This window comes from Gopherus evgoodei, chromosome 1, assembly GCF_007399415.2.
Source record: "Gopherus evgoodei ecotype Sinaloan lineage chromosome 1, rGopEvg1_v1.p, whole genome shotgun sequence".
Lineage (NCBI taxonomy): Eukaryota > Metazoa > Chordata > Testudines > Testudinidae > Gopherus > Gopherus evgoodei.
The window spans coordinates 125,251,715-125,276,275 of NC_044322.1; the positions used below are offsets into that span (position 1 = coordinate 125,251,715).

Genomic DNA, 24,561 nt, shown 5'->3' on the forward strand with positions numbered 1-24,561 from the left:
AGTTTCTGGTTCAGGGTTTTATGAAGAGACCACATCCTGCTCTGTTTCCAGTTAGAATACTTGGTATTTATTTCATCTTCTCTTTCTTCACTGCTGTCACCTTTTCTTTAGTCGCACTAGTCTGGCTCTGAATAGGAAACCTGGCTGTGATTCAAAATTATCCATTTATCTGTTTCTAGGCACAGTTGACTGCTACAGTACACATGAATATTAGCTTCTGTGTACATGTCTTCATGAAGGCCCAACACAAGCTACTGCATTGTGATCATCAGCTATAGCCCTGGTTCACACACAAGAGATTCTTAGAGAAGTATTTCAGTGAAAAGTAGAGAAACAAAAACTGAGCAATCAAGAGAAGGCGGTTCTTATAGGAACCTACAATACAAATACATGGAAAGATAAAGGAATGAGGCAGAGAACAGACATTACATATACATTATATATCAAAAATATTTATTTTAAATGGAGGCATTTTGAAGTGTTTCCTCTGCAGAAGTTAACAGGGAACATTCACTAAAAGAAAGTTACACAGAAAGTTCATTGCCCTCTGAAGTGTTATTGTGCCAAACATGGAGATTAAATTCAAATAATTACAATGAAAAAGGATTTTAATATTACTTCAAGTGCAAATCTCAACACAGACTTAGGAGAGGAGCCACTATGGACATTTCCATAATATATATTTCTCTCATCATTTATGTTGTTTTAGATAATATTTCTGATTACAATGAAATAAATGTTACAAGTACATATATTTTAACATGTTATGTAATCAGCTCTTTCCTCTTATATACATTCCCTGTCCCATCCTGATTTTTGCCCCTCCTCTCTCCCACCTTTGTTCCCCCACTTTCTGAAATCAATAGGAGATACAGGTGCTCATCACCTGTTAGGATCAGATCTGAAGAAAAATGCACTAGAGAATTTATTCAGTGGCATTCTAGGTCTATGTTTCAGTGGAGCATTGCTATTTGCCTTAAATCTAAGGGTGCTCATTATTAAGGGCACTTCTTAAGATGTCCCTCCATGCTGCTGCCTAAGTTCCCTCTAAGCTGCGTGGCCACGCAGCAACCTATTCAGTGCCGCGCAGGTGCTCAGGGCTAGCCCTGGACCTGCCATGGCCGGGAGAAGAGGTGCCCCTCCCCAGCCCAGTCCTAGACCTGCCATAGCGCCCCTCCCCCAGGCCCAAGCCAGCCCTGACCCAGAGCTGCTGTGGGAAGAGGTGCCTCTTCCCCCCAGCTGAGGTGTTGCTGCAGGGAGAGAGCGCTCTGCAGAGTCACACATCACTTCTATATTGGGTGCACATAACAAAATTCATTCTGCATATCCGTGGGAAAAATTAGAGGGAAAATTGGCTGCTGCTTTGGAATGTCATAACAAAACATGCACAGACAGTATTTGCATCATTAAAAGGTGCTTTTCAAAAATGCCCCTATGCATTCTGCTGCCCTTGCTAGCCCAGTGCAGTAAATCCCTGAGGTTACTGTTCTTTTCGAGCCTCTTACTGGAATGTGTCCTGGTACTACAGCCTGGGTCACTGGTGCAGCTGCTGGAAGATGCCATTCTCTTGCATAACACACATAGAATCAGAATGAATATTAGGGTAAAATAAACGCATTTGATCATTTGTTTGAATGGGGCTGTTCCCCATACACATGCATAGTGCTGTAGTACTGCTTTATTACTAGAACCTCCAAACTACACAGAAATGTTTAAATACACAAATTTGAATTATATTAGCTCACCAGTGCAGAGAAAATTAGATCAAGAAGAAGTATTTTTTTTTTTTTTTTTTTACCTTTGAAGCTCTGAAGCCATCCGTAAGTTCTACAATTTTTGATGGGAATTTAGCTGGACATTCCCTCACTCCACTCTGATTTTCCACAGCCACTGTACAAACAGGCTTGATGCTACCGCTGTTTACTAGAGTATGAACGGCTCCTGAGAGGGGCATCCCATTCCTCTCTAATGTGTTAGCACTTTTATGCTGCATGGGATTTGAAGAGTCACTCTCTCCATCACTGAGGTTCTCAAAAGTCTCGACGGAGGGGATAGAGTCATGCTTGACATGCTGTATAGTATGTTTGAGGGGTGGATAATACAACTCCGCTAACTTTTTGCAGAAGTGATTTAGAGGAAAGCCCACCACATTCAAGAAGTCTCCATGAATATATTCCACTAACATTCCACCAAGGGCCTGGATTCCATAACCACCAGCTTTGTCCCTGCAGGGGGAAAATACAGACATTGAGTTAAGATAATGGTTAAGAGTGAACGTGGGGATGGAGGAAAGGAGTAACCACTTAGTACTGATTGTAGATCCAGGTGTATAAACATGTTTTAGAAGAATGGAAATGACAGAACTTTGCCTTGATTGAACTAGTGTGTTAAAGCTAGAGATGGATTAAACTAACTTTCTTTTCTTTAAAATAGTCCTGATTCAACACTGCAGCTTTGGAATCACAACAGTAACATTTGCTCTTTCACTACATAACACTAGATAATTGAGTTCAAATGAGAAAGCCATTGTTACCCACTAGTCCATATTCAACCCTGGTGAAATCAATGAGATCCTGGTCTAAGACTTTTTAGTAAGTGGACTAACACTGCAGTAGTGTAATGCCATTCTGACTTTCACTGAGGTGACATGCATGAGCTATGTTATGGCCAGCCACAGCAAGCACATTATTTTGCTAGGGAAGATCTGATAAAAAGTCAGCACTGGAATTCAGGGGAGAACCCCTTTTTAGCATTTTATTTCAGTCTTCTCCCACTGCAAGAGGTGCTGTCAGACTTTCAACTACCAAGGTTTACCCTTGACATAAATTCAAGGATCAACAACACATGCAGCAGTGCTTTTAGCCTAGTGCCTCACCATCTGCCTGTACGTAACTGCACACAATGCCACATATTACTACCTAGCCATTACTTCTATTTGCAGAGTGAAAGGTTATATACACTGACATGAGTGAAAATTCCCTCCCATTGGTTTCATAATAATTCCTCCAGTGCTAAACTTCAAGAAATTGGTAAATATTTACACTTTACGCACAACTTTCACAATGGCTTTTTTTAGCTCTAGTAGTGAACTACCTTGTTGACATTTCAGACTAGATGAATTTACTGATATGTGGCGATCACAGACCTTTTTCTAAAGCAATCTTTCAGGGTTATCAATTATGCAACAACAGCAGACAACATCAATTCACCTACATTGGATCTTGCAACTAATAAGAATGCCCTTGAGGACCATGTGGCACCTTATAGGCTAACAGACGTTTTGGAGCATGAGCTTTCGTGGGTGAATACCCACTTCCTCAGATGCATGTACATCTGTTAGTCTATAAGGTGCCACAGGATTCTTTGCTGCTTTTACAGATCCAGACTAACATGGCTACCCCTCGGATACTTGAGGACCTTGACTTTTTAGTCACTGTTAAACATCCTCTTTTTTTAAAAAAAAAATGCAACTCACTAATGTCAGCGTTGTCCCAAAAAACATGCTTCACTGACTGCCCTTGGATGTGATTCCTCCTGAGGTCAAGGGGAGCCATGTGCACATCCAATACATTCTACAAGCAATGGAAAGGGATGCAGTATCTGTATTTCAGGAGAATACTTCTAAAGGTGGGGGCTCAAAAATTACAGCACACGGGAATGATCCCTTTTTATCTGTTAAAAACCTAGAAATCATGTCCCAAAAATTGTATTTAGGAGTGATACTTCAACTGTGTAACAATGAGTAAATGGGCAGGATAATCTCTATTATGTTAGCTACTGTGAAAGGCCATACTGGACTAGAGCCAAATGGCTAATACAGCTTTGACAGGTACAGAGAGGCAGCAGGTCAACTGTCTTTTCATACAGAGACCAGATCCAACTCCAGAAATTTGATGGGTTAAGCCAGGTTCCAAATTAACTCTCGGTGCAAGGTTGACTTCAATAAAACTGTGCCTGCTTATGCAAGCTGTAACTTTGGCCTTTATTCGTTGAGAGCCTGGGGCTGAAACCCACAAGCTATCCATGTGCCTATCTCTGCTATGGATTATAATTAAACTACAGGTTTGAAAAATCCGCTCTCCTACGCTCTGGTGGTAGGTAGGAAGCTTTTCTTGGCAAGTGTGATGCTAGGACGAGAAAGTGCCATGGGTGCAGACTAAGCTTTCATTTAAGGAGTTAAACATCTAGCCCTGGTGGTTGCAATAATAACTTTACAAACATGAACCAAGCAGTGCTGTCCTCCTAGATAGGCAGGTGGAGAGACTGACAGTTTGCAATGACTTTTTCTGGCTTTAGCGTTGAACTATTTCTTATAAAGTTTGCTCATGATACCAAGCTGGGAGGGGTTGCAAGTGCACTGGAGAACAGGATTAGAATTCAAAATGATCTTGACAAACTGGAGAAATGGTCTGAAATAAATAGGATGAAATTCAATAAGGACAAATGCAAAGTGTTACACTTAGGAAGGAACAATCAGTTGCACACATACAAAATGGGAAATGACTCCCTAGGAAGGAGTACTGTGGAAAGGTTCTGGGAGTGGTAATAATGGATCACAAACTAAATATAAGTCAACATGTACCACTTTCGCAAAGAAAGTGAACATCATTCTGGGATGTAGTACCAGAAGTGTTGTAAGCAAGACACAAGAAGTAATTCTTCTACTCTACTCAGAACTGATAAGGCCTCAACTGGAGTATTGTGTCCAGTTCTGGGCACTACATCTCAGGAAAAATGTGAACAAATTGGAGCAAGACCAGAGGAGAGCACCAAAAATGATAAAAGGTCTAAAACATCATCTATGAGGAAAGATGGAAGAAACTGGGGTTTTTTTAGTCTGGAGAAGAGAAGACTGGGGAGTGGGGGACATGGTAACAGTCTGCAAGTACATAAAAGGTTGTTATAAAGAGGTGGGTGATAAATCGATCTCTTTAACCAGTGAGGACAAGACAAGAAGCAATGGGCTTAAATTGCAGCAAGAGAGATTTAGATTGGACATCAAGAAAAACTTCCTACCTGTAAAGATAGACAAGCACTGGAACAAGTTACCTAGGCAAGTTGTGGAATCTGTCATTGGAGGTTTTTAAGAATAGGTTAGACAAACATCTGTCATGGACGGTCTAGATCACGGATGGGCAAACTTCTTGGCCCGAGGGCCACATTGGGGTTGTGCAACTGTATGGAGGGCCAGGTAGGGAAGGCTTTGCCTCCCCAAACAGCCTGGCCCCTGCTCCCTATCTAACCCTTCACACTTCCCACCCCAACTACCTTCTTAGAACTCCCAACCCATCCAACCCTCCGGCTCCATCCCCGACTGCCCTCCTGACCCCATCCACATCCCTGCCCCCTGACAGGCCCCCTGGACCCCCACTCCCAACCCTCCCTGTTCCCCATCCATCCCCTGACCGCCCCCCCAGAACCTTCACCCCATCCAACCTCCTCCTCCTCCCTGACTGCCCCCAAGGACCTTCTGCTCCCTTACCCAACCTCCCCTCTCCCCTCCCCTGCTCCCTTACCAGCGGCAGGAGCTTGCAGCTGTGACACCCGGCCAGAGCCAGCTGCGCTCCCCACGCTGCCCAGCCTGTGCGGCAGTGTGGCTGCGGGGGAGGGGAGACAGCAGGGGAAGGGCCGGGGAGTAGAGTCCCCAGCCAGGAACTCAGGGGCCGTAGTTTGCCCACGTCTGGTCTAGATAATACATAGCCCTGCCTCAGTGCAGGGAACAGAACTAAGTGACCTATCGAGGTCCCTTCCAGTCCTACATTTCTATGATTCTTGTGCCTGTGTCACTGCTACTTAGAGCCTTCCCAAGTTGCAGTACTCTTGTTGGTTTAATTGCTGCTATCGAAAGCCCTGTGGAGGGCAATGAAATTAACAAAAATCACATTCATATTAATTTGCTGCTGCTTGGGAATTAAGAGCAGAAGCAAAGAAAGGCACTAGAGCAGTGGTTCACAAACTTTAACAACCTGTGAACCTCTTTCACTAAAATGTCAAGCCTTGCGAACCCCCTCCTAAAAATGAGTATTTCCAGGGATTTTCTCCTCTACCTGAGTATAAATTATAAAAGCAGTGATCTTGAAAATATAAAATTTGTTTTTATGACATGCTTATTACACACTATTTATTATTATTAACTATTCAGTATTTTTATTACATTATGAAAACGGCAACATTTTTCCAAGATCTCACTTTCATAGCTAGTATCACTTTGAATAAGCCTGTTATAAGACAAGACTCCTATGTTTCATCAAGGAGTATCAGATTGAAACAGCATGAAAGTTTTTAAGAAACCAACTCAAAAAGAGTTCCTCCTACACAAGCATTCAGGTCGTGAGCAGTCCAGGCAAACAACGCATGTTACAACAAAGCTTAAACTTGTTCTTCATAATATTAAAAAAAAAAAATACTAGCTGCCTATTTAGTTTAAAAAACAGCAAAAAATATCCACTTCCCTTTCCATTTCTTATAAGGAGTCTTGAAGTTTAAATGATCTCAGTGTGATAGATACGCTTGCTTTGATCTGCTTAGCTCTTGGAAGTCCAGGGACTCCAGGCTGCTGACCCCATGCTGCCTGGGGTCCCTAGGGACAGCTCTGTCCAACATTAGGGATTTTTTCCCCACCCTCGAGACTCCCCTGTAACATTTCACAAACCCCCAGGGGTTCACAAACCCCAGTTTAGGAACTACTGCACTAGAGCTATTCACTATCACTAGAGAAGAGATTCCAAAATAGAAGCTGGAGCAAGGGAGTAGCAGATAGGACCCCCTATGTAATGTCACAAAAGCCAGAAGTTATAGAATAGCTGAGGCCCAGCCCTTCCGACCCCCAAAACTATTCGGACAGCTGGGGGGAAGGAGATAGTAAAGATACTCGCAGCAGCTAGGAAGCTCCAGGGTGGGAAGGAGAGCGGGGGGGAACCACAGAGTGAGAGAACAGCGTTTTATTTTCTCCCCACCAGCAGCCAAAAGATTGGGAGGCTTCCTATTTGTCTGACACCCACTACCTAGAGGGTGATATGAAAGAGTCCCTGTGCAGAATCCAGGGACAGCCCCAGAAGCCATTTCAGCACCCTTTTCAGAAGTTTGGGAGAGAAGCTGGGTTCATCACAAATATGCTGCCCCAGAACAGCACTTTCCACATCATTTTTTATATCTGCTTCATGCTTGTAGATTTAGACCCTGGCTCAGAGAGGTCTAGTAAATATCAGAAGCACTGATTATGCCAATCTTTGTATTATAGGGTTGTTGGTTTTTTTTGTCCACTGTGTCACCAGCAACTTGATGCAATCCTCAATAATACAAATGTTGCTTAGCTTTTTGGTATTCTGTGTAATGAGTAAGTTGGCCACGACATCATGAAGCTGGACCCTCACAAGAAAAAGCTTCTTAGTTGGAGCATAAGTAATGTCCAAACAGGTTCTTCAGTAAAGGACTGCTTTAGCCTATATAAATAGACACAGAAAAAGATGAAAGAAAGACTTCCTCCTCCCAAGGCATCCTCTGGTTTGCATGTAATTTGTAGGTTGGTATCCTCAATTACTCCCACACCAACCCAGAGCAGATGCTTCCCCTCCTTTCAGATATACAGTTTTCAGTTTGATCTGTCTCAGACAGGGGCAGAACAGATTATGTGAACTTTTGACCCCCAAAGCCCACTTGGATCTCTCGCTGTGAATTAACAAATGTCTGGTAGCAGAGAGAACAGCTAAGATGTGCTGTCCAAATCCTCCCAAGAGCAGTTCTGCTGCAGCTGTGCTTCAGCAATGCTCTCACTCTTCCAGAGGCCATAGTCACAACACCTGGACTTCTCATTCTAAGCCTTAAATTCTATCTAAAAATCCCAATAGTTTGTCCCTCAAGTCTCATCTTTCTCATCAGCTGCATACTCAAGGGAGATTGATTTAGTGAACTAGAGTTCCCAAAAGCATACTGGGAATTTCTCGGCTAATCTGTACTCTAAAAAAATGTATTGTTTTCCCCACACAGCCCAAGTGATCCCCTTATTCTTTGTAACAAACTGCTCCTGCCCCAGATTTAATTATTCCTGTTTGGGTCAAATTCACTTTGGTTCCTTTTATCCCACTAAATGTGATTATATTGTTAATTACTAGTATTAGACAAAAGCAAGGCCAACGTAACATGAAGGTTGAGGTTTTAAACATAAAACAGGAAATTAAGAGTTATGGAGCCAAATCTTCAGATCTATGCTTACTGTATCACTCTAGAGGACTGGGACAAATCTAGCTCAAAATCAGCTTTGCACTCTCCCAATCTCAGAGTCAGCTGGAGGCCAGTTCAGCTCCTAACGCAAACTCTGAGGCTGCACTAACTTACTTATGCTAAAAGTAAAAACCCTCTTTCACCTTCAACACACCTCCTGTGCTAGCAAAGGGCTGGATTAGACTGTGTAGACAAGTTGTATAGACCTGGCTCTACACAGTTTTCTGGGCATGGTACTGCAGATGTAGCTGAAGGGGGGTGGAGCAGGGACCAATGATCTGGTCCATAGCTGGGTGTAGAGTATATGTAATATAATGGATTACAAAACCATGCAGTACTGGGCTATGTGACAGATCTGGCAATTCTTTTATAGATACATAATGCGTAAGCGCCATAGCTGCCTTAGATTTCTCATCTAAGAATGCTGGCTAATTAGTGGAGGGGGAAGTGGAGGGAGAAGAACAGGGAACACAGCAAATCTAATACAACTGAACGTTAATAAAGCATTTAAGTGTCTCCTGAAATCTTCCTGAAAACTTCATTCAAGTAGGCTTGGATAAAAGGGAGGACACACAAGGCCTGATACTGGTTGATGGATTGTAAAGACTAAGGATCTGTGCTAGGTTCAATTTTATTTAACATCTTCTCTCTCAAGGGAATGTTAATGGCATTCACAAATTAAAATGAATTTACAAACGTCAGCTGAATAAAGACAAAATGACCTAGTTGACTTAGAAATACGAAAGGTAATTCTCCAAATCAAGGTTCATCTCTTATTTCCCTCCCGCTTTTTACATTCTACAAGATGCCTCATTGTGCGATATTCCATGTATCCATAGGTGGCTAGAAAAAGTTTTCTCCACAGCACAGCAATGCTGCTCTTTTCAGAGCTGTCAATAAGCCTATTACATTATTTAGAAGGGTCTCAGCACCAGAAATACTTTTCAGCCTCACACCACCAGAGGGTTAAGCCCAGGCTGACTTGGAGATGAAAGACTCCATTAGTCTCAAACTCTGATCCACTGCATGATTATTACCATTTATTTTAATGAGAACGCCAAGAAAGCACTACCTCAATGGTATGACTTTCCTCAGAAGAATATAAAACAAACAGATCACACTTTTGAGACAAAAAACTACCTCTAGTTAAGTGCAATTGTTTAGGATTAAAGTTAATGAATTACAGTTTTGGTTGATAAACACAATAGTGTTGATGCAAGGTGTTTGACTTAGAACTGCATGACAATTTGATTAAATATTTAGAATAATATAAAACGAACATGGAGCACATTAAAATAGATTAAAAGCTGGCTAGCTGACAGATGTCAAAATGTAACTGTAAATGGCGAATCATTATCAAGTAGGTGTGTTTGTAGTAGCCTTCTACAGAAATCAGTTCTTGGCCCTACACTCTTCAACATTTATATCAATGTCCTAAAAGAAAACATAAAACCATCACTCAAAGTTTGAAGATGACACAAAAATTGGGGGAGTGGTAAATAACAAAGAAGACAGTTCACTGATACAGAGTGATCTGGATCGTTTGGTAAGCTGAGCACAAGCAAATAATATGCATTTTAAATATGGTTAAATGTAAATGTATACATCTAGGAACAAAAGAATATAGGCCATGCTAACAGGGTGGGGGACTCTATGCTGAGAAGCCATGACACTGGAAGAGAGTTGGAGGTTGTGGTGAATAATCAGCTGCCAAAAGGACTAAAACAATCCTGAGATAGATGAATGTGAATCTCAAGTAGGAGCAGGGAGGTTATACTATTTGGCATTAGTATAACAATTACTGGAATACTGTTTTCAGATTTGGTGTCCTCAATTCAAGAAGGATGTTGATAAATTAGAGAGGCTTCAGAGAAGAGGCATGAGAATTATTAAAGGAGCGGAAAACATGCCTTATAGTGACAGACTCAAGGAGCTCAATTTATTCAGCTTAACAAAGAGAAGAAGATTAAGAGGTGACTTGATTACAGTCTTTAAGTATCTGGATGGGGAATAAATATTTTATAACAGACTCTTCAGTCTAACACAAGAAGGTAAAACATGAGCCACAGTCTGGAAGTTGAAGTTAAATTCAGACTGGAAATAAAATGCATGTTTTTAACAGTGAGGGTAATCAACCACTGGAACAACTTACTAAGGATTGTGGGTAGATGCTCCATCACTGGCCATTTTAAAATCAAGATTGGATGTTTTTCTAGAAGATCTGCTCTAGCAATTATTTTGGGGAAGTTCTATGGCCTGTTACACAGGAGATCAGACTGGCCTTGGAATCTATGAATCATGATGTGTACAAATCCATACAACAGAAAAACGTGCATCTTTCTCTGTAGCAATATAAACCTTCTACTGTATTTTTTTTTTTTACAGTCTACTGGGTTTTTTTATTACCTACCCCTGTTGAGTAGCACTGGCTAGAGTCAAACTAATGTGGGAATACAGTCTGTCAATTTCCCCATGTAATTTGCACACCATATCCCTTCCCTACAGTAACCCTGCTAATTCCAGGCCTGCCTTCCACTGAAGGCAGTGCAGCCACTTCTGTATTGATTCTTTATGTGTTTGCAGAGTTTTCCATAGAGATGAGAAGCTCTAATGTTACAATCCCTTCAGGTACCGGTGCCACTGCCCCATTATTGGTTTACAGGTAGAAGCCGTAGCTGTTAAAGACTCATCTCATAGATAAATCTAAGCAAAGACGCCTTCCAGCTCTCTGGATATTTGGATTAAACTGTTAGTTCAACATGGACATTTATTAGTGCTGATTAACACATAACAAATGCAAGACAGAATGTTTTCTCCACTTTGTAAAAGTTCTGCTGTAGGTAGTGCACTCATAACTGGAACATACAATGATAACTGGCTCTATATCCTCACTACTGTGAGCTGCTACATGTCCTAAACACCAATGGACTTCAGTAGGAGTTGAAAGTGCCTCACAGAATGCAGGATAGAGTTCACTATAAGTGTAAGGATAAGCTAAGGCTCTTCCAGCTTTCCATACTATATCCATATAGGGCCTAATTCTTCTCACTAACAATCTGTTTCATTGCTCACTGAAGTCAGTAGATGGGTTCCAATTATCTTCATTGAGATCAGGCAATAACTAAACTAAAATTGGGCCTTAAACAGAATACTGCACAATTCCACTGTGTCATCCATTGCCTGAGCTTTCAAATTAAGGAGCTATTGAAAAAAAGAAAGACTGCTAGCAGTTTTAAAAAGACTGGGTTCAGAGTTCCACCCTGGGAATTCAAATGCTAGTCAATGTTGTGAATGCAACATTAACTCCCTTTTTGCTTCACACAGCACATCAATGACTGCAAATACACAAGGCCAATTTCCCCCAAGGACACGGCATACTGCTTGCTTCATATTTGAGGTCAACAATGTCTTAAGTTATGTCTATACTCAAGTTAGATGTCCTGCCTTCAGCAGCCTACTTACATTGGTTCTCCACTGTGAATATATTCCCATAAAAGCTCCTCAGATAGTTCAGCAAATTTAACTTTTGTCTCTTCATAGAAATCAGTGACTTCAGTCTCCAGACGATTATCTACAACAAAAAATCCCACTGTAAATAAAAAAATTGTAACATGAAAGTAATGAGACTAAAGGGTAAAATAAATCTTGATAAATGGTTTACCTTTTGAATACTCTGAACTGACATTGTTCATCCAAGAAAACGTATACAGACTTTTGATTCTATTTTAGGATTTAAAAGAGATTTCCTGTATTTAAAAGAGATGCTTTTAAGGTTAGTGGGCTCAAAAATCTGACCTACTTCCTTGCCTCCCTCATTCATCGCCTTTGTCAGTGAAAGGTCCAGATTCCTGTATAGATATATGCTACTCCTGGGGGGATTCTGTATCACTGTGCTTGTGCAGAATTCATGGACCTTGCAGATTTCTTTGCTTCCCTGCAGAAAAAGGACTTCTGATGGGGAAGCAAAGGGAAGCCGCAAGAGAGGTCATGCACAACATCCCCAGCAATGCAGGCAGTTTGGTTTGGGCACCCGAGCAGCTGGTAGACACATATTTCACCACTGGGGAGGTGGAGGGGGCTGGGCAGTCGTGCGTAAGAGACAGACACTCTGTACCTCTCGCTCGCTATTGCGGTATGCTCGGCATGGAGGGGCAGGGCTTTGGGGTGTTTCTGAAGAGGTAGGCATGGGGCAGGCTCTGTTCCCTCAGGCAGAGCAGAATGCAGCAGCCTGCCTGCTTAGTGAATTGTTCCCATTGTTCTTAGGGAATTCCCCCAGGAGTATAAAACAGGTATAAACATTTTAAGGCTCCTTTACACTGCCAGAGTGGTATAAAGGAGCCGTACTGTAAAGGACAATGTGGTGCTTTAGTGATGAGAACTGGTCTAAATGTTTGGACTGAAAAAGTTTCCTATCAAAATGTGCTTCATGAACTGTTTGCTACTGACCTCTCTGGAGATGGTCAGTCGCCAATATAAATTGTGAGTTTGAGTCCCCAGCCCTCGCTTCCTCTTCAGTTGCCAATGATGCAACACTGAGCATATGGCTGCATATATTTGTTGACTAATAACTAGAAGTAAACGGTCAATACAGCTACATTACTATTAGACAAAGGAGGCTTGGCGATTTCCTCCAATGCTCCCCATTCTCAGTCTCCATCCATTGTATTGTAAATAAACTAGCAAAATAATTGAAACCAGCTTGATTATATTGTGTTATTCTGACAAAAAATATGCAGAATTTTAAAATATTGTGAGAATTTTTTATTTTTTGGTGCAGAATTCCCCCAGGAGTAAGCAAGAATAGGGTTTACTGGCAGGTTCAGTGGAATATCTATTCAAGAAAGCTGAAGTGAGTAAAACCCCACATTATCTAATTCTGCAGAGTCACAGCATGTAACTATTTACCCAAGTGGAGCGGGAGAAAGAGATAATAGTAGGACAAAATTTGGAGAGGAGGATCTTATTCCTCCTTTATGGAATGCTCCCAGAATTAATTCTGTCATTGTAGGATTACTGGTTGATTGCCTGCACTGGAAAGAAATCTGCCTAGCTCAAAATCAGATTCAGTGGGCATGCAATCAAAAACAGAGTAAAGGAAATGCAGTAGTCACTCCTCTAACATTGTGTATGCCATTATGCCTAGCAATGTGTCACAGCATAAAACTGCAGCAGTGCATATAAGCACATACAATAGCTGCAAGCAGCAGCCTCTGTCATCCAGCAATCCCCTTTATTCTATCATTTCCTCTGCAGCAGTAAAGAGTAGTGCAGAGTTGTAATACCTCTTTTAAGCCGACACAGCACTTTCGGTTTTTTTAGCTGGAAGCTGGTTGTGAGCAACCTGCAATGCAGAGTTGTGCAGCACTAGAGGCAGATTTTGCTGCATGGAAAAATGCCTTTGAGTGCTGGAATTAGAGCTCATGTGGGTTGTGCTAAGGGATTTGAAGCATACTGCCCCACATACATATACTGGTAACAAACGATGCCCTAATTAATGATAGAGCAGTAAGTTCCCATCCTTGTTCCCTACCAAACCAAGAGCAATATTCTCCTCTTATCTGCACTGCAGATCCCTAGTTAATATTCTGACAGAAGTGGAAGTTTCTTGGCAGAATACGCCAGAGAACTGCAGTATGGATTAGAGCTAAGAGTTTTATTCAAATACTACAGCGTGAGTGATAGAAAACATTAACATTTCTCATAAAGCAACTTAATGATTTCATAAATGGTTACAAACAGTGAGTAAAAACAATTATGCATAAGTTACTGAACATAAATTGACAATATCCTTTCAGGATGACAGTATGGTCATTCAGCAAGATGCTTGGTAACAGGCTTTTTAATGAGCTGCTAACTGATAAATGGTGTTCTCCACAAGCTTCTCTCTTAATTGCAATATTCTGGGGAATATTTTTATTCATCAAAATTCTACTTTGGCTTAAGTGCATATACTCAAACAAAATGGAATCTGCTGTCATACTGTCAATAGTACTGGATCGCTCCTCTTTACTTGCTTGTAAAAGTCAAAAGAAGAGCCTATATATATATATATATATATATATATATATATATATATATATATATATATATATATATATATATATATATATATATATTATATATATATATAATATATATACTATATATATATATATATATATATATATATATATATAACTATATATATATAGATATTTTTTTTTTTTTAACTACTATTTATCTGAAGCCTTTGAAAGCCGCTTGACAACTTTTTTACAGTAGTTTCTCCCACCACTGGCTATTTTTTTTATATGGGCTGCTGATACAACTAGTTTATTTTTTAAATGTAAAAGCATTTATTCTGAAAAAAGCTTTTCAGGGAGTTGTACAGCAATTGCAAACAGAGAAAGAGGGGCGAGAGGTTTGGCCAAATTTCAGAAAACTCATACTTCTGAGAGTTTCCTTAGTGAAATCCTGACTTGACTTGAACTCAATGAGAGCTTTGCCATCAAGTTCAAGGGTGCCAGGATTTTACCCCATGTCTGGAATGATGGTAATACTATAATATTTACTATAATATTTATTAATGCTGTTATACTGCCTAGGTGCCCTTGTCATGAACCAGGACGCTATTGTGCTAGGTGCTGTACAGACATAGGACAAAGACAGTTCCTGCAACCTTACAATCTAAGTATAAGATACGCAACCACAGATGGATATAGACAGACCAATGGGAGAGTACAAGGAAACAATGAGACCCTATTAGTCAGCATAATCTGATGGAAAAAGCTCTTACTGATCAGAAATCCATTAATCTGAATGAATTATTTATGAAACAAAATATGGTACAGGTCAATCTCAAACCCAGGACTGCACAGTTAAAAGGTAATGTACAAACCATTATTTCACTTACCACCCAACAGGATTTTTTAGAACTGCTACTAATAATGAGAAGTAATTTTCTAGCAATCCCATCTCTTTACAACCTAGATATTAAGAAACTAGAGTAGGACCCATACATGTGATAATCTTCACCATACTTGAACAACATAGTCCCTTCATTCTCACCAGAATAAAGTCCAGCAAGAAAAATGACTATGGATCAGATTCTGCCACCTCTCTCATGTTCTCATGTTTACTCTGGGCCTGATCCAACGTCCACTGAAGTGAGCAGGGAGATACTCCCACTGATTTCAGTGGGTACTGGATCAGGCTCTTTCAGTAGCCCTACTGATTTCAGTTAAGTGCCTACTCTATTCTTAATAGGCTCTTATACCAGTCTTAATACCATAATATCTGAGCGCACTTCAGTAATGCATTATGTGATCCAACTAACATCTGGCATCCATTCTCTCATCATCCTTTATGTGCAGCATAGTGTTTTGTTTGTAGGACTGTTTGCTCATTTTATTTAATTACAGATAATCCATTCCTCACTATGGGAAAGGGTAGCAGAATCAGATGTTGTATGAAGGGGTTCCATCTTCACAATTAGAGTAGAATTAGATAACATATGTCTGTAAGAACATACGATTTTACCATATAGGTATCTGTACACTTCTCTGCAATTACCTTTACTGCTGCAGTGAACAATGGCCACTCCCGTAAAGACACTGTGCTCCTTTCCACTCAACCTATGAGGGAAAAATGAAGAATCACTATGTAAGTTTTATAAAGTCTCTTCTTCACTAATGCATCACTGCATTACTATTTCACAGGTTTACAGAGTGTTCCACGAATAAGCCAATGGACACCACAGAAAAATACCAGCTCTGGCTCATATTACACACAGGACATGGGTTTTGATTTTTCTTTCACAAAAGGTGAAGAGCTAAAACACAAAATGGTGCAGAAGGATGGGTACAGTAATTGGAATCTCTCAATGCTTAGTGTCCCCAAAACATTAACACCTGCTGGCTGTTCAGTGGCCTAAAATATGTTCATTTATATTGAGGTAAAATTAGGATTTTTGTTTGGTTTTATTATTTTACTATACCAGAGGAGAAGTGTCAATCTCACGGGCAAAACAGGATCATCACCATCATAAATGGCATTGTGATAGTCAGCTTCAGCAAAAAGATAATCCATGAAAGGCTAGGTTATACAACCTTTCCTCATGCTGAGTGGGAATACTGGTACCCTGCTACACCAGTATACTCATTCATTTCAACCGGGCTATGGATGGAGCAAAGTACCACTCAGCTCAACTGAGAGTGGCAGCAAGGAGAATGAACTATCCTTGCACCTGCCTAGGGATGATGCTTCCAAAGAATGGCTCAGAAATATCAGCAGGGAAGTGCAGGAAGCTTGAATTGATATTGTTTATTTTGTCATGATAAGGACTTTACTTTCCTGAGTAGTTAACTACCCTCTTTGCACAGAACATTGAACATACTTTAAAAAAAAGAGAGAGAGAGAGAGCACGAAAACTATATAGTTCATAGATGTGTAAGCAAAACCAATGTAAACTGAGGCAAGACAGCTTAACTTCTTAGACAGTCTGATTATGAAATAGTATCCTAATGCTGAATTGTGATACTATTACTCATATCAGATAGTACCTCCCACCCTAGTTAGTCTCACTGAAGTAAACTACTTGTGAAGCATGAAACTACTCAATATAAATCCTCCATTCTGGCCCCTTGAAAGTTTGTGTAGCTGATTACGATAATTAACACACAGATAAGAGACAAGAGTTTACACTGCTAACACTGGATGCAAAATGACCCCAACAGGGATTATCCTGAAGAAAAAAACCAGATTTCAAATATGTTGCACATCCATGCTTGTTTTAAAAGTTTTGAGATGACTTTTTTAGTAATGTAACTCACAAGATTGTGGATCAGAATTAATATAAACTAACATCTTTGTAAGTTGAGTGCAAAAAGTGACTATTTTCTGGAAGCCACCAAACATGGTATAATTTCAAGCAAAATTATGTATTAAATCAGAAGACCCTTTCCAGTCTTTCATGAGTTTGGTGGGATACGTTTGGTCTCCTGATAATATCACATTCTGCCCTTACTCATTTGCTCTGAACAACCATTACTTTTTATGCCTCCATCAAATGGAGAAATCTAATCCAACAGCACAAAATCTAAATTAGAGCCACAAAGCAAAGATTCCAGAAAGCCATATACCATGTGTTCCATCCAGTGAATTTTTCCTAAATTAGTTTGTCTCTTTCATCAGCTTATATTCAATAAGTCATGTCACTGGCAGTTCGCTACACAATAAAAGAATGATCAGCAGACTTTTCACATATCATTCTTTAACAAAGACACCATTTTATTCTAAAAATGGTAGAATGGAGCCTTGAGAAAAATGTGACCGTGTAACCTCCTACTTACTAGTCCCACCTGAATAACCCAGAGCTGCACTCCTCCCACACATGACTACTGTAGGCAAGTATTTCTTAGTTTATGAATTATTACTATGTACTTCTTATCTTGATATTTGTCTTACACTAAAAGCTTACATCTCACAAAACTGGCACAAACACATTCGCTTTGATTTATTTTATTTTTTTTACTGTTACTTAAATGTTTATTGCCATGATCCCAGAACTGCAAACCTTTAAGGAGAAAAAAGTTAGGTAATTGAGTTGCCTCTAGAAGGCAAACACAGTTTCTTCAGACTGAGATACAATCTGATTTCTCCTTTAGGCCTCAGGACAAGATAACAGCCTAACAGCATTAGAGCTTTAAGAGGTGGAGTGACAGTCAATTCAAGTGTTCTAGCCTGGTAACAGGCTACAGTATTGTGTAATTAGCACTTATTAAAAGTGATGAGCTGCAGAAAGAAATAATTGCATTAATGAAATGGCTCACATATGATACACAAGAGAATGAGTCTGAAACATGGGGAAGAGGACATCATTAAGCTGAAATGGTTGAACTACATTCAAAGGAGAGAAACAGAAGCCTGAGATGACTTAAGGACCCCAATGTAGGACAGGGGAATAAGATAGGACAGTAAAAAAAAAAAAAAAAAAAGGCAAATATTTCTCTCTTGGTTACACCAATGTAAATTCAGTGTACTTCTATCAAAAATAAAATTGCTACTGTAAAGGAGAGCACAATGTGGCTCCAAATAAAGGAATTCCTGATTAGTTTTCTCCTAGTACACACATCATGCAAACCACACCTGAGGAGACGCATGTCATAACCTAGTCCCAGATTTGGACCTTAGCGTCCAAAATATGGGGGTTAGCATGAAAACCTCCAAGCTCAGTTACCAGCTTGGACCTGGTAAAGCTGCCACCACCCAAAAAATTAGAGTGTTTTGGGGCACTCTGGTCCCCCCCCCAAATCTTCTCTGGGGACCCCAAGACCCAAATCCCTTGAGTCTCACAACAAAGGGAAATAAACCTTTTCCCTTCCCCCCCTCCAGGTGTTCCTGGAGAGATACATACAAGCAAGCTCCGTGACTCTAAACAGAGGGATTCCACCCTCTCTATTTCCAGTCCTGGAAACAGAAGTACTTCCCTCTTCACCCAGAGGGTATGTAAAGTCAGGCTAGTAAATCTAACACACAGAGATTTCCCCCTGACTTCTTCCTCCCACCAATTCCCTGGTGAGCACAGACTCAACTCCCTGGAGTTCCCCACTAAAGAAAAACTCCAACAGGTCTTAAAGAGAAAGCTTTATGTAAAAAAAAAAAAACCAAAAAAAACATAAAAATGGTCTCTCTGTATTAAGGTGACAAATACAGGGTCAATTGCTTAAAAGAAATATGAATAAACAGCCTTATTCAAAAAGAATACAATTCAAAACATTCCAGCAACTATACCATGTAAATACAAAAGAAAAAAAGCAATAACCCCTATTGTTTTATGATCTCTGTACTCACAACTTGGAAACAGAAGATTAGAAAGCAGGAAACAGAAATCCTCTCACAGCCGAGAGAGAGACAGGCAGAAGACCCAAGAACAAAGGACTCACACACAAACTTCCCTCCACCCAGATTTGAAAAAGTCTTGTTTCCTGATTGGTCCTCTGGTCAGGTGTTTCAGGTTACTTCTTGCCAGGTGAAAGAGACATTAACCCTTAGCTATCTGTTTATGACAATGCAAAGGACCAGTACCAAATGCTTGTACTGTTAAAGAACTTTATTATTAAGGAAGTCAATAATAAAATAACTGCAATGCAAATAAAAAAGAATTTATCCTAATGATACTAATGCAACATTGTTATTGAGACTCTGGAAGGACACAGGTCAGGAAATTCAAAGCGATGGATCCTAAGCACACCTTATTTCACATCCCTTGTACAGATTAGTAATTTGTAATAATATTTTATTTATAATCTTGTATTATTGTACTGCCTAGGAGTCCCAGTTATGGATCAAGTCCTCACTATGCTACACACTGTAAAAACACAAAACAAAAAGACGGTCCCAGCCTCACCGAGCATATATATTGTTATCTTTTATGCATCTCTGTGCACGAATGTTATAGAATTTTGCAGTTCCAGTTGCTTCAGAAAAAACACTGCCTGATTGTAGAATTGCCTGATTAACTCATTTAACCTTATTTAAAACTACAAACCTTGATAGCATCTTATATGCATCTTGTTTATCAACCGGTTTCTCCAGAATCTGTTTTCCGACAGTCTGAAACAGAAAGAAAAATACTCTGCTGTGTATCTCTAATATGCTGAAACTGAGATCAGTCACATAGACTTTTCAAACCATGATTTCAGCCAGCCCTGCCAGCAACATCAGTCTACTGAAAAGCATAATGTTAAGTACCATATAATGATACTGATCTCCTCTGTAAAGCTTTTGAGACCTAAGGATAAAAAGCACTAAATAAGAACCCTTGAGACATGAGCCTTCTATTTATTAAGAGAGCACATACCATCAGTGCAAGCCTCCCCTCCACCCTGTGACTGCCAGAAGGATCTGCAGAGGCGAGTGGCTAATTCAGTGTCTATCATAATTCTCTCTTTACCCTCTTTGCTGAGACTACCAGTAAGAGTACCATTTGTGTTGGCTGTTAAAAATGTCTTAAATGGCATTGCTTAGGCGATGCACTCAGTTATTTGACAGCTGTGAGGATCAGGAAACGTGCCTCTTCCAACATAGTAGAAAGCCCGATATTGATTATGGAATATGGAGTATGTCTAAAAAAAATAAAATAAAGGTAGTGGTGGAAACCCTGTCATTTCAAACCAGGCTAAGTACTAGAAAATATATCATAGGGACAATTCTGCATTGACAGGAGGATGGACTAGATGAGTAGTCAGGCCTTTTCCAACTTTAAATTTCTAAGAAGTTAGACCCCACAAGAGAGTTTTAGGCACTGGTCAGACATGATTCAAACTACTGCTAAAACACACAAAAATTCTTACCACAATAGTGTCTGCTCCTATAACAATATCTGGAGTTCTAAGGTGTTTCTGGAAAGATGGAGACAAAAAAAAAAACAATCAACAAAAAAACCCAGAATATCCAATTCAAGACACTGTAGCTTTACCACTTGAAAGGTATTGAGCTAAATATATCTAGGAGGGAGCTGAACTCTAAGAATCCTTAACAGAATTGTAATCAGTTACATCTGTGAAAAAACAGGGACAGCAAGGACTGTGGGCAGAAAAATTTGAGGGCATGATTTTGCCTTCAGAACTTGTATTGCTGATAAAGTGCACTCAGGAAAGATTAGATCCCAACTCAACTCTCTGAGCACAGGTTGAGTTTCAAGGCTGCCAGTCACAAAACAACCTTTTTTGTAACAAGCCAAGTGTATTGGATACAGAAATCATTGGAACACATTAAACAGGAGTACCACAATGCCATTGTTATAGATGTCCTTAAGTGTACTTGCATACCCCTCAACCACCTGAATTTAATTGTATCCAGCCATTAAAAGGAGTTCTAAGGTTTGGTTTTATAGAATTCTCTCACCCCTTTCCTTCTTTCCTCTCCCTGCTCTCAAACTGCAAAGTGTTCTTGTTGTCCAGGATTTTTTGCTTGCCTACATTTCATTTGGATGATTTCAGACACTAACTCTACAGTTTATCATTTTACGATGTAACATGGCTAAGACTTACATTTATTTATTGTTCATGATGGAAGCAACTGTTGATATAAACTTACTGCTTCTTGTGGCAGCTTATTTTCATAAATAGAGAAGGCTCTAGTCTTAATATATTAGGTAACAGTTAATACAGCAAATGAGAGTAGGAACTCTACTGGGAAACAGTGTAAGATTTGAGATCATAATAGAAAGTGAAAGCACTACCATACTGATTAGTTTTAAATGGTACACCTACATCCATATGCTACTTAACTAAATCCTGTACACAGGAAGTGCTCAAAATCTGTCTGGATGGATTTAAGAAAAATATGAAGTAGCAGGAAAATTTTTAATACTATTCCACAATTAAAGTCCACTATATTCTTGTTAAGGTTTCAAATTCACTCCTCTAATATCACACCATAGTCAGAAAAAGAAAGTGACAGAAACAGATATGAATCTGTGTAATCATTTACATAGGAGATAATTCAATATTTGCGCTGGTAGATAGTGTCATCTGGAAATGGTGTTGGCAGGGCACATTCAGTATATGTGAATGGACCTCAGAAAAGGATTAGTCTCTATTCCTCCTTTCCAGAGGAAGGTCATTAAGGAAATATTTGCAGATCCACACCAGTAGTAAACAACAACCTATAAGGATTTTTTTTTAATCTAATCAGTTGAGCTTCAGGCTTGGTTGTGGCACAGAACCAGCCTTAATCACTGTGGTGGAACATATTAGGGCAGTAGGCAGAAGTCTAACAGCTATGCTGATGCCAATAAATCTATTGCTGGATTTTGACAACATTACTCACAAGGCTCTATTGGCTTGACCATGGGACTAGTGGAGAGGCAGACCAAGTTGCTTTAGTTCATTGTTTTCAGAATGAGGTCAGAGGGCTGCATGCTGGGCAGCTGTTCTTTTGCTTAATTTATGAAGGCTCACACTGCTCACTCCAGTCATACTTCTTATTCAAGCAGTACCTGAAGCCATTTAGAGATTGTGAGGCATGATGGGTTACAGTATCATCAGCATGCTGATGACAGTCAGTTCTGTATCTCCTCATAGGACCTAAATAGAATTGCATTTCTGCTCACCAAATGCCTGGAAATCCTGGACAAAGTCTAACTATCTCAGTCTCAATTTGTATAGTTCACTGTTGGCAGGACTTAGCGATTATACCTCAATTTAAAGCTTCTGCCTGCTATCAGAGCTGTGTGTAATCACAGTTTTGGCCTTTCACAAACTGAAGGCACTGGAGTTCCTTTCAGCAAGTCTAGCCCATTTCAACAGGTAGTTGCCACAATAGTGACATAGGGGAAAATGTGTCTGTTTGCTTAAAGGATGCAAATGCACCTGTATACTTACTACCTTTACAAGTGCACATACCAGTAATAAATAGTGAGAATAACACATACCACACAAACACAAGATTTGACTATTGAAATAGCTGACAGACTCACTAGATGCATTCTATTTGCCACTTCAAGTGCCTTCTGCTTTGCTGTTTCTATGGCATACTCATAAGGGGCTGTAAAAGATGATTTCTCAAGTGTCTCTTTAAACCAGGATGGAACCACCTCAAATCGGAGACCCTACAATATACAAAGGAAAGACAATGCAGTGAGCATCATCAAGTGTTTTGGAAAGAACCTGTAAAATAAAGAGATTAAGTGGATTTTGCTCTTTTTTAATTCTATGTTTATGTCTCATTTCCTCTACCGTGCAAATTATATTAAATCATGCAAATAGTAAATTAGAACAGAGTGGAAGCTAATCTGAGAAATATCAGTGAAAACTATCTAATTATTTATTTTTAAAAGTTAACCTACAATAAAATGCCAATTGTCTTCAAGAGAGACAGAAAAAGATAGATATTGAGAACAACATATAAACAAACTGTAGAATTACAAATCTATTGCAAATATAACGATCTAGTGCAAACATTGCAAACTTCACTCATTCTAGCAATCAAAATTAAAACAAAAACAAATAACCTAAATTCCGATTGTGTGTATTTCATCTGAGAAGCAAAATCCTTGTTGCACTGAATTGTTTTGAATTTACTCTTAATATGCAAACATCTCAAGATAAAGGCAAGAAAATCTATCCATGACAAACAAAAGTTTTACACTTGGAGTGCTTATAATCATTTTACTCGTCAGCTATGCATGTAACAACCTAACCACAAATGCATGACATCTCTTTTCTTTAGGGTTTTCTATAACACACAACATTGTAGTATCTGTGTGCTTCCCATGTAAATTAGATCTGTGCAGTGAAGTCTTCAGTACATATAATCTTGGCATTTACTTGGGCTGCATGTGGATAAATCTGTGTAAATATGAGTTTTGCTACACATTTAACTGAAACACAACTATTAAATGTATGTTTAAATGTAAACATTCACGTGTAGCCAGAAATACACAAATTAGTTTGGTCACTGCAACCTATTTAGCTTTCTGGATTTTTTTCCCCCTAATTCCTGCCTCCAAACTACAGGTTCTATCTTGTTTCACCAGTGACTTCAGTTAAAACAGGATTTCACCCCCGCAGGGGCATTTCCAGGGAGCTTTTGGGAGCTAAGACCAAGCAGGGCTGGGCATCCTTGCAAGAGCATTGGAAAGTGTATGTCTTCACCTCAGTTAGACAACAGGGACTGGCCTGTGAGCGGTGTCGGTTGACTGGGGCTTATCAACTGCTGTGGAGACTTCTAGGCCGGAGCTCTAGCACCCTCACGGGGTGCAGCCCCTGCTCAGCGCCAGCACGGGTGTCGAAGTGCAGTGCAGGCTTTGCAATGTAGCCACACTCCGAGTGCCCTCACCCCTCTAGTGCCCACTAACGGCAGGGGGCCCAGGCGGCGCTGCCCCGGACTCACCACGTTCGTGAGGATCTCCTGCCGGCGGGGGGAGGCGCTAGCCAGCACCACCCTCTTGCTGACCAGCTTCCCGATCACCGGGTTCAGCACCATGGCCGCGGCTGCGGAGAGGCCCGCGATCTCCCCCGCACGGCCCTGAGGCTCGGCAGCGCAGCACCAAGCCCGGCCCAGGGGCTGACGAGCGGCGCGTTTATACGGCGCTGCGAGCGGGGAGGAGCGGGGCACTGGGACCCGCCTCCGGGCCTGGAAGGCTGGGCCGGCGCGCTGCAGGGGGGAGCCGCGAGCGCTCCTGGCGGAACCCAAGGGGAAGCTGCCCCGGCGAGCTGGGCACGCGAAACGGGACAGACAGACGCTTATCTACACTGGGGGGAGGTACAAAATACTAATGCTGCAAGGCAGCTGGCGGGAGTGGCGAGACAGACGGCTGGAAAGTTGGATACGGGGCGGATTTAGTCCAGGAGAGTC

At 40.5% G+C, this 24,561-nt stretch overlaps 1 protein-coding gene across 1 annotated transcript; it reads right to left on the reverse strand.

Moving 5' to 3' along the window:
- Positions 1-432: 432 nt before the first annotated feature.
- On the reverse strand, positions 433-24,272 carry ASMTL (acetylserotonin O-methyltransferase like). Its single transcript, XM_030571823.1, has 7 exons — positions 24,097-24,272; positions 22,682-22,813; positions 20,553-20,600; positions 19,748-19,812; positions 15,772-15,833; positions 11,683-11,791; positions 433-2,225 (listed from the first exon to the last, which is right to left on the reverse strand). Exons 1-7 carry the CDS (start codon positions 24,187-24,189, stop codon positions 1,760-1,762), a joined length of 975 nt encoding a protein of 324 aa, XP_030427683.1. The 5' UTR covers positions 24,190-24,272; the 3' UTR covers positions 433-1,759.
- Between the last annotated feature and the right edge of the window lie 289 nt (positions 24,273-24,561).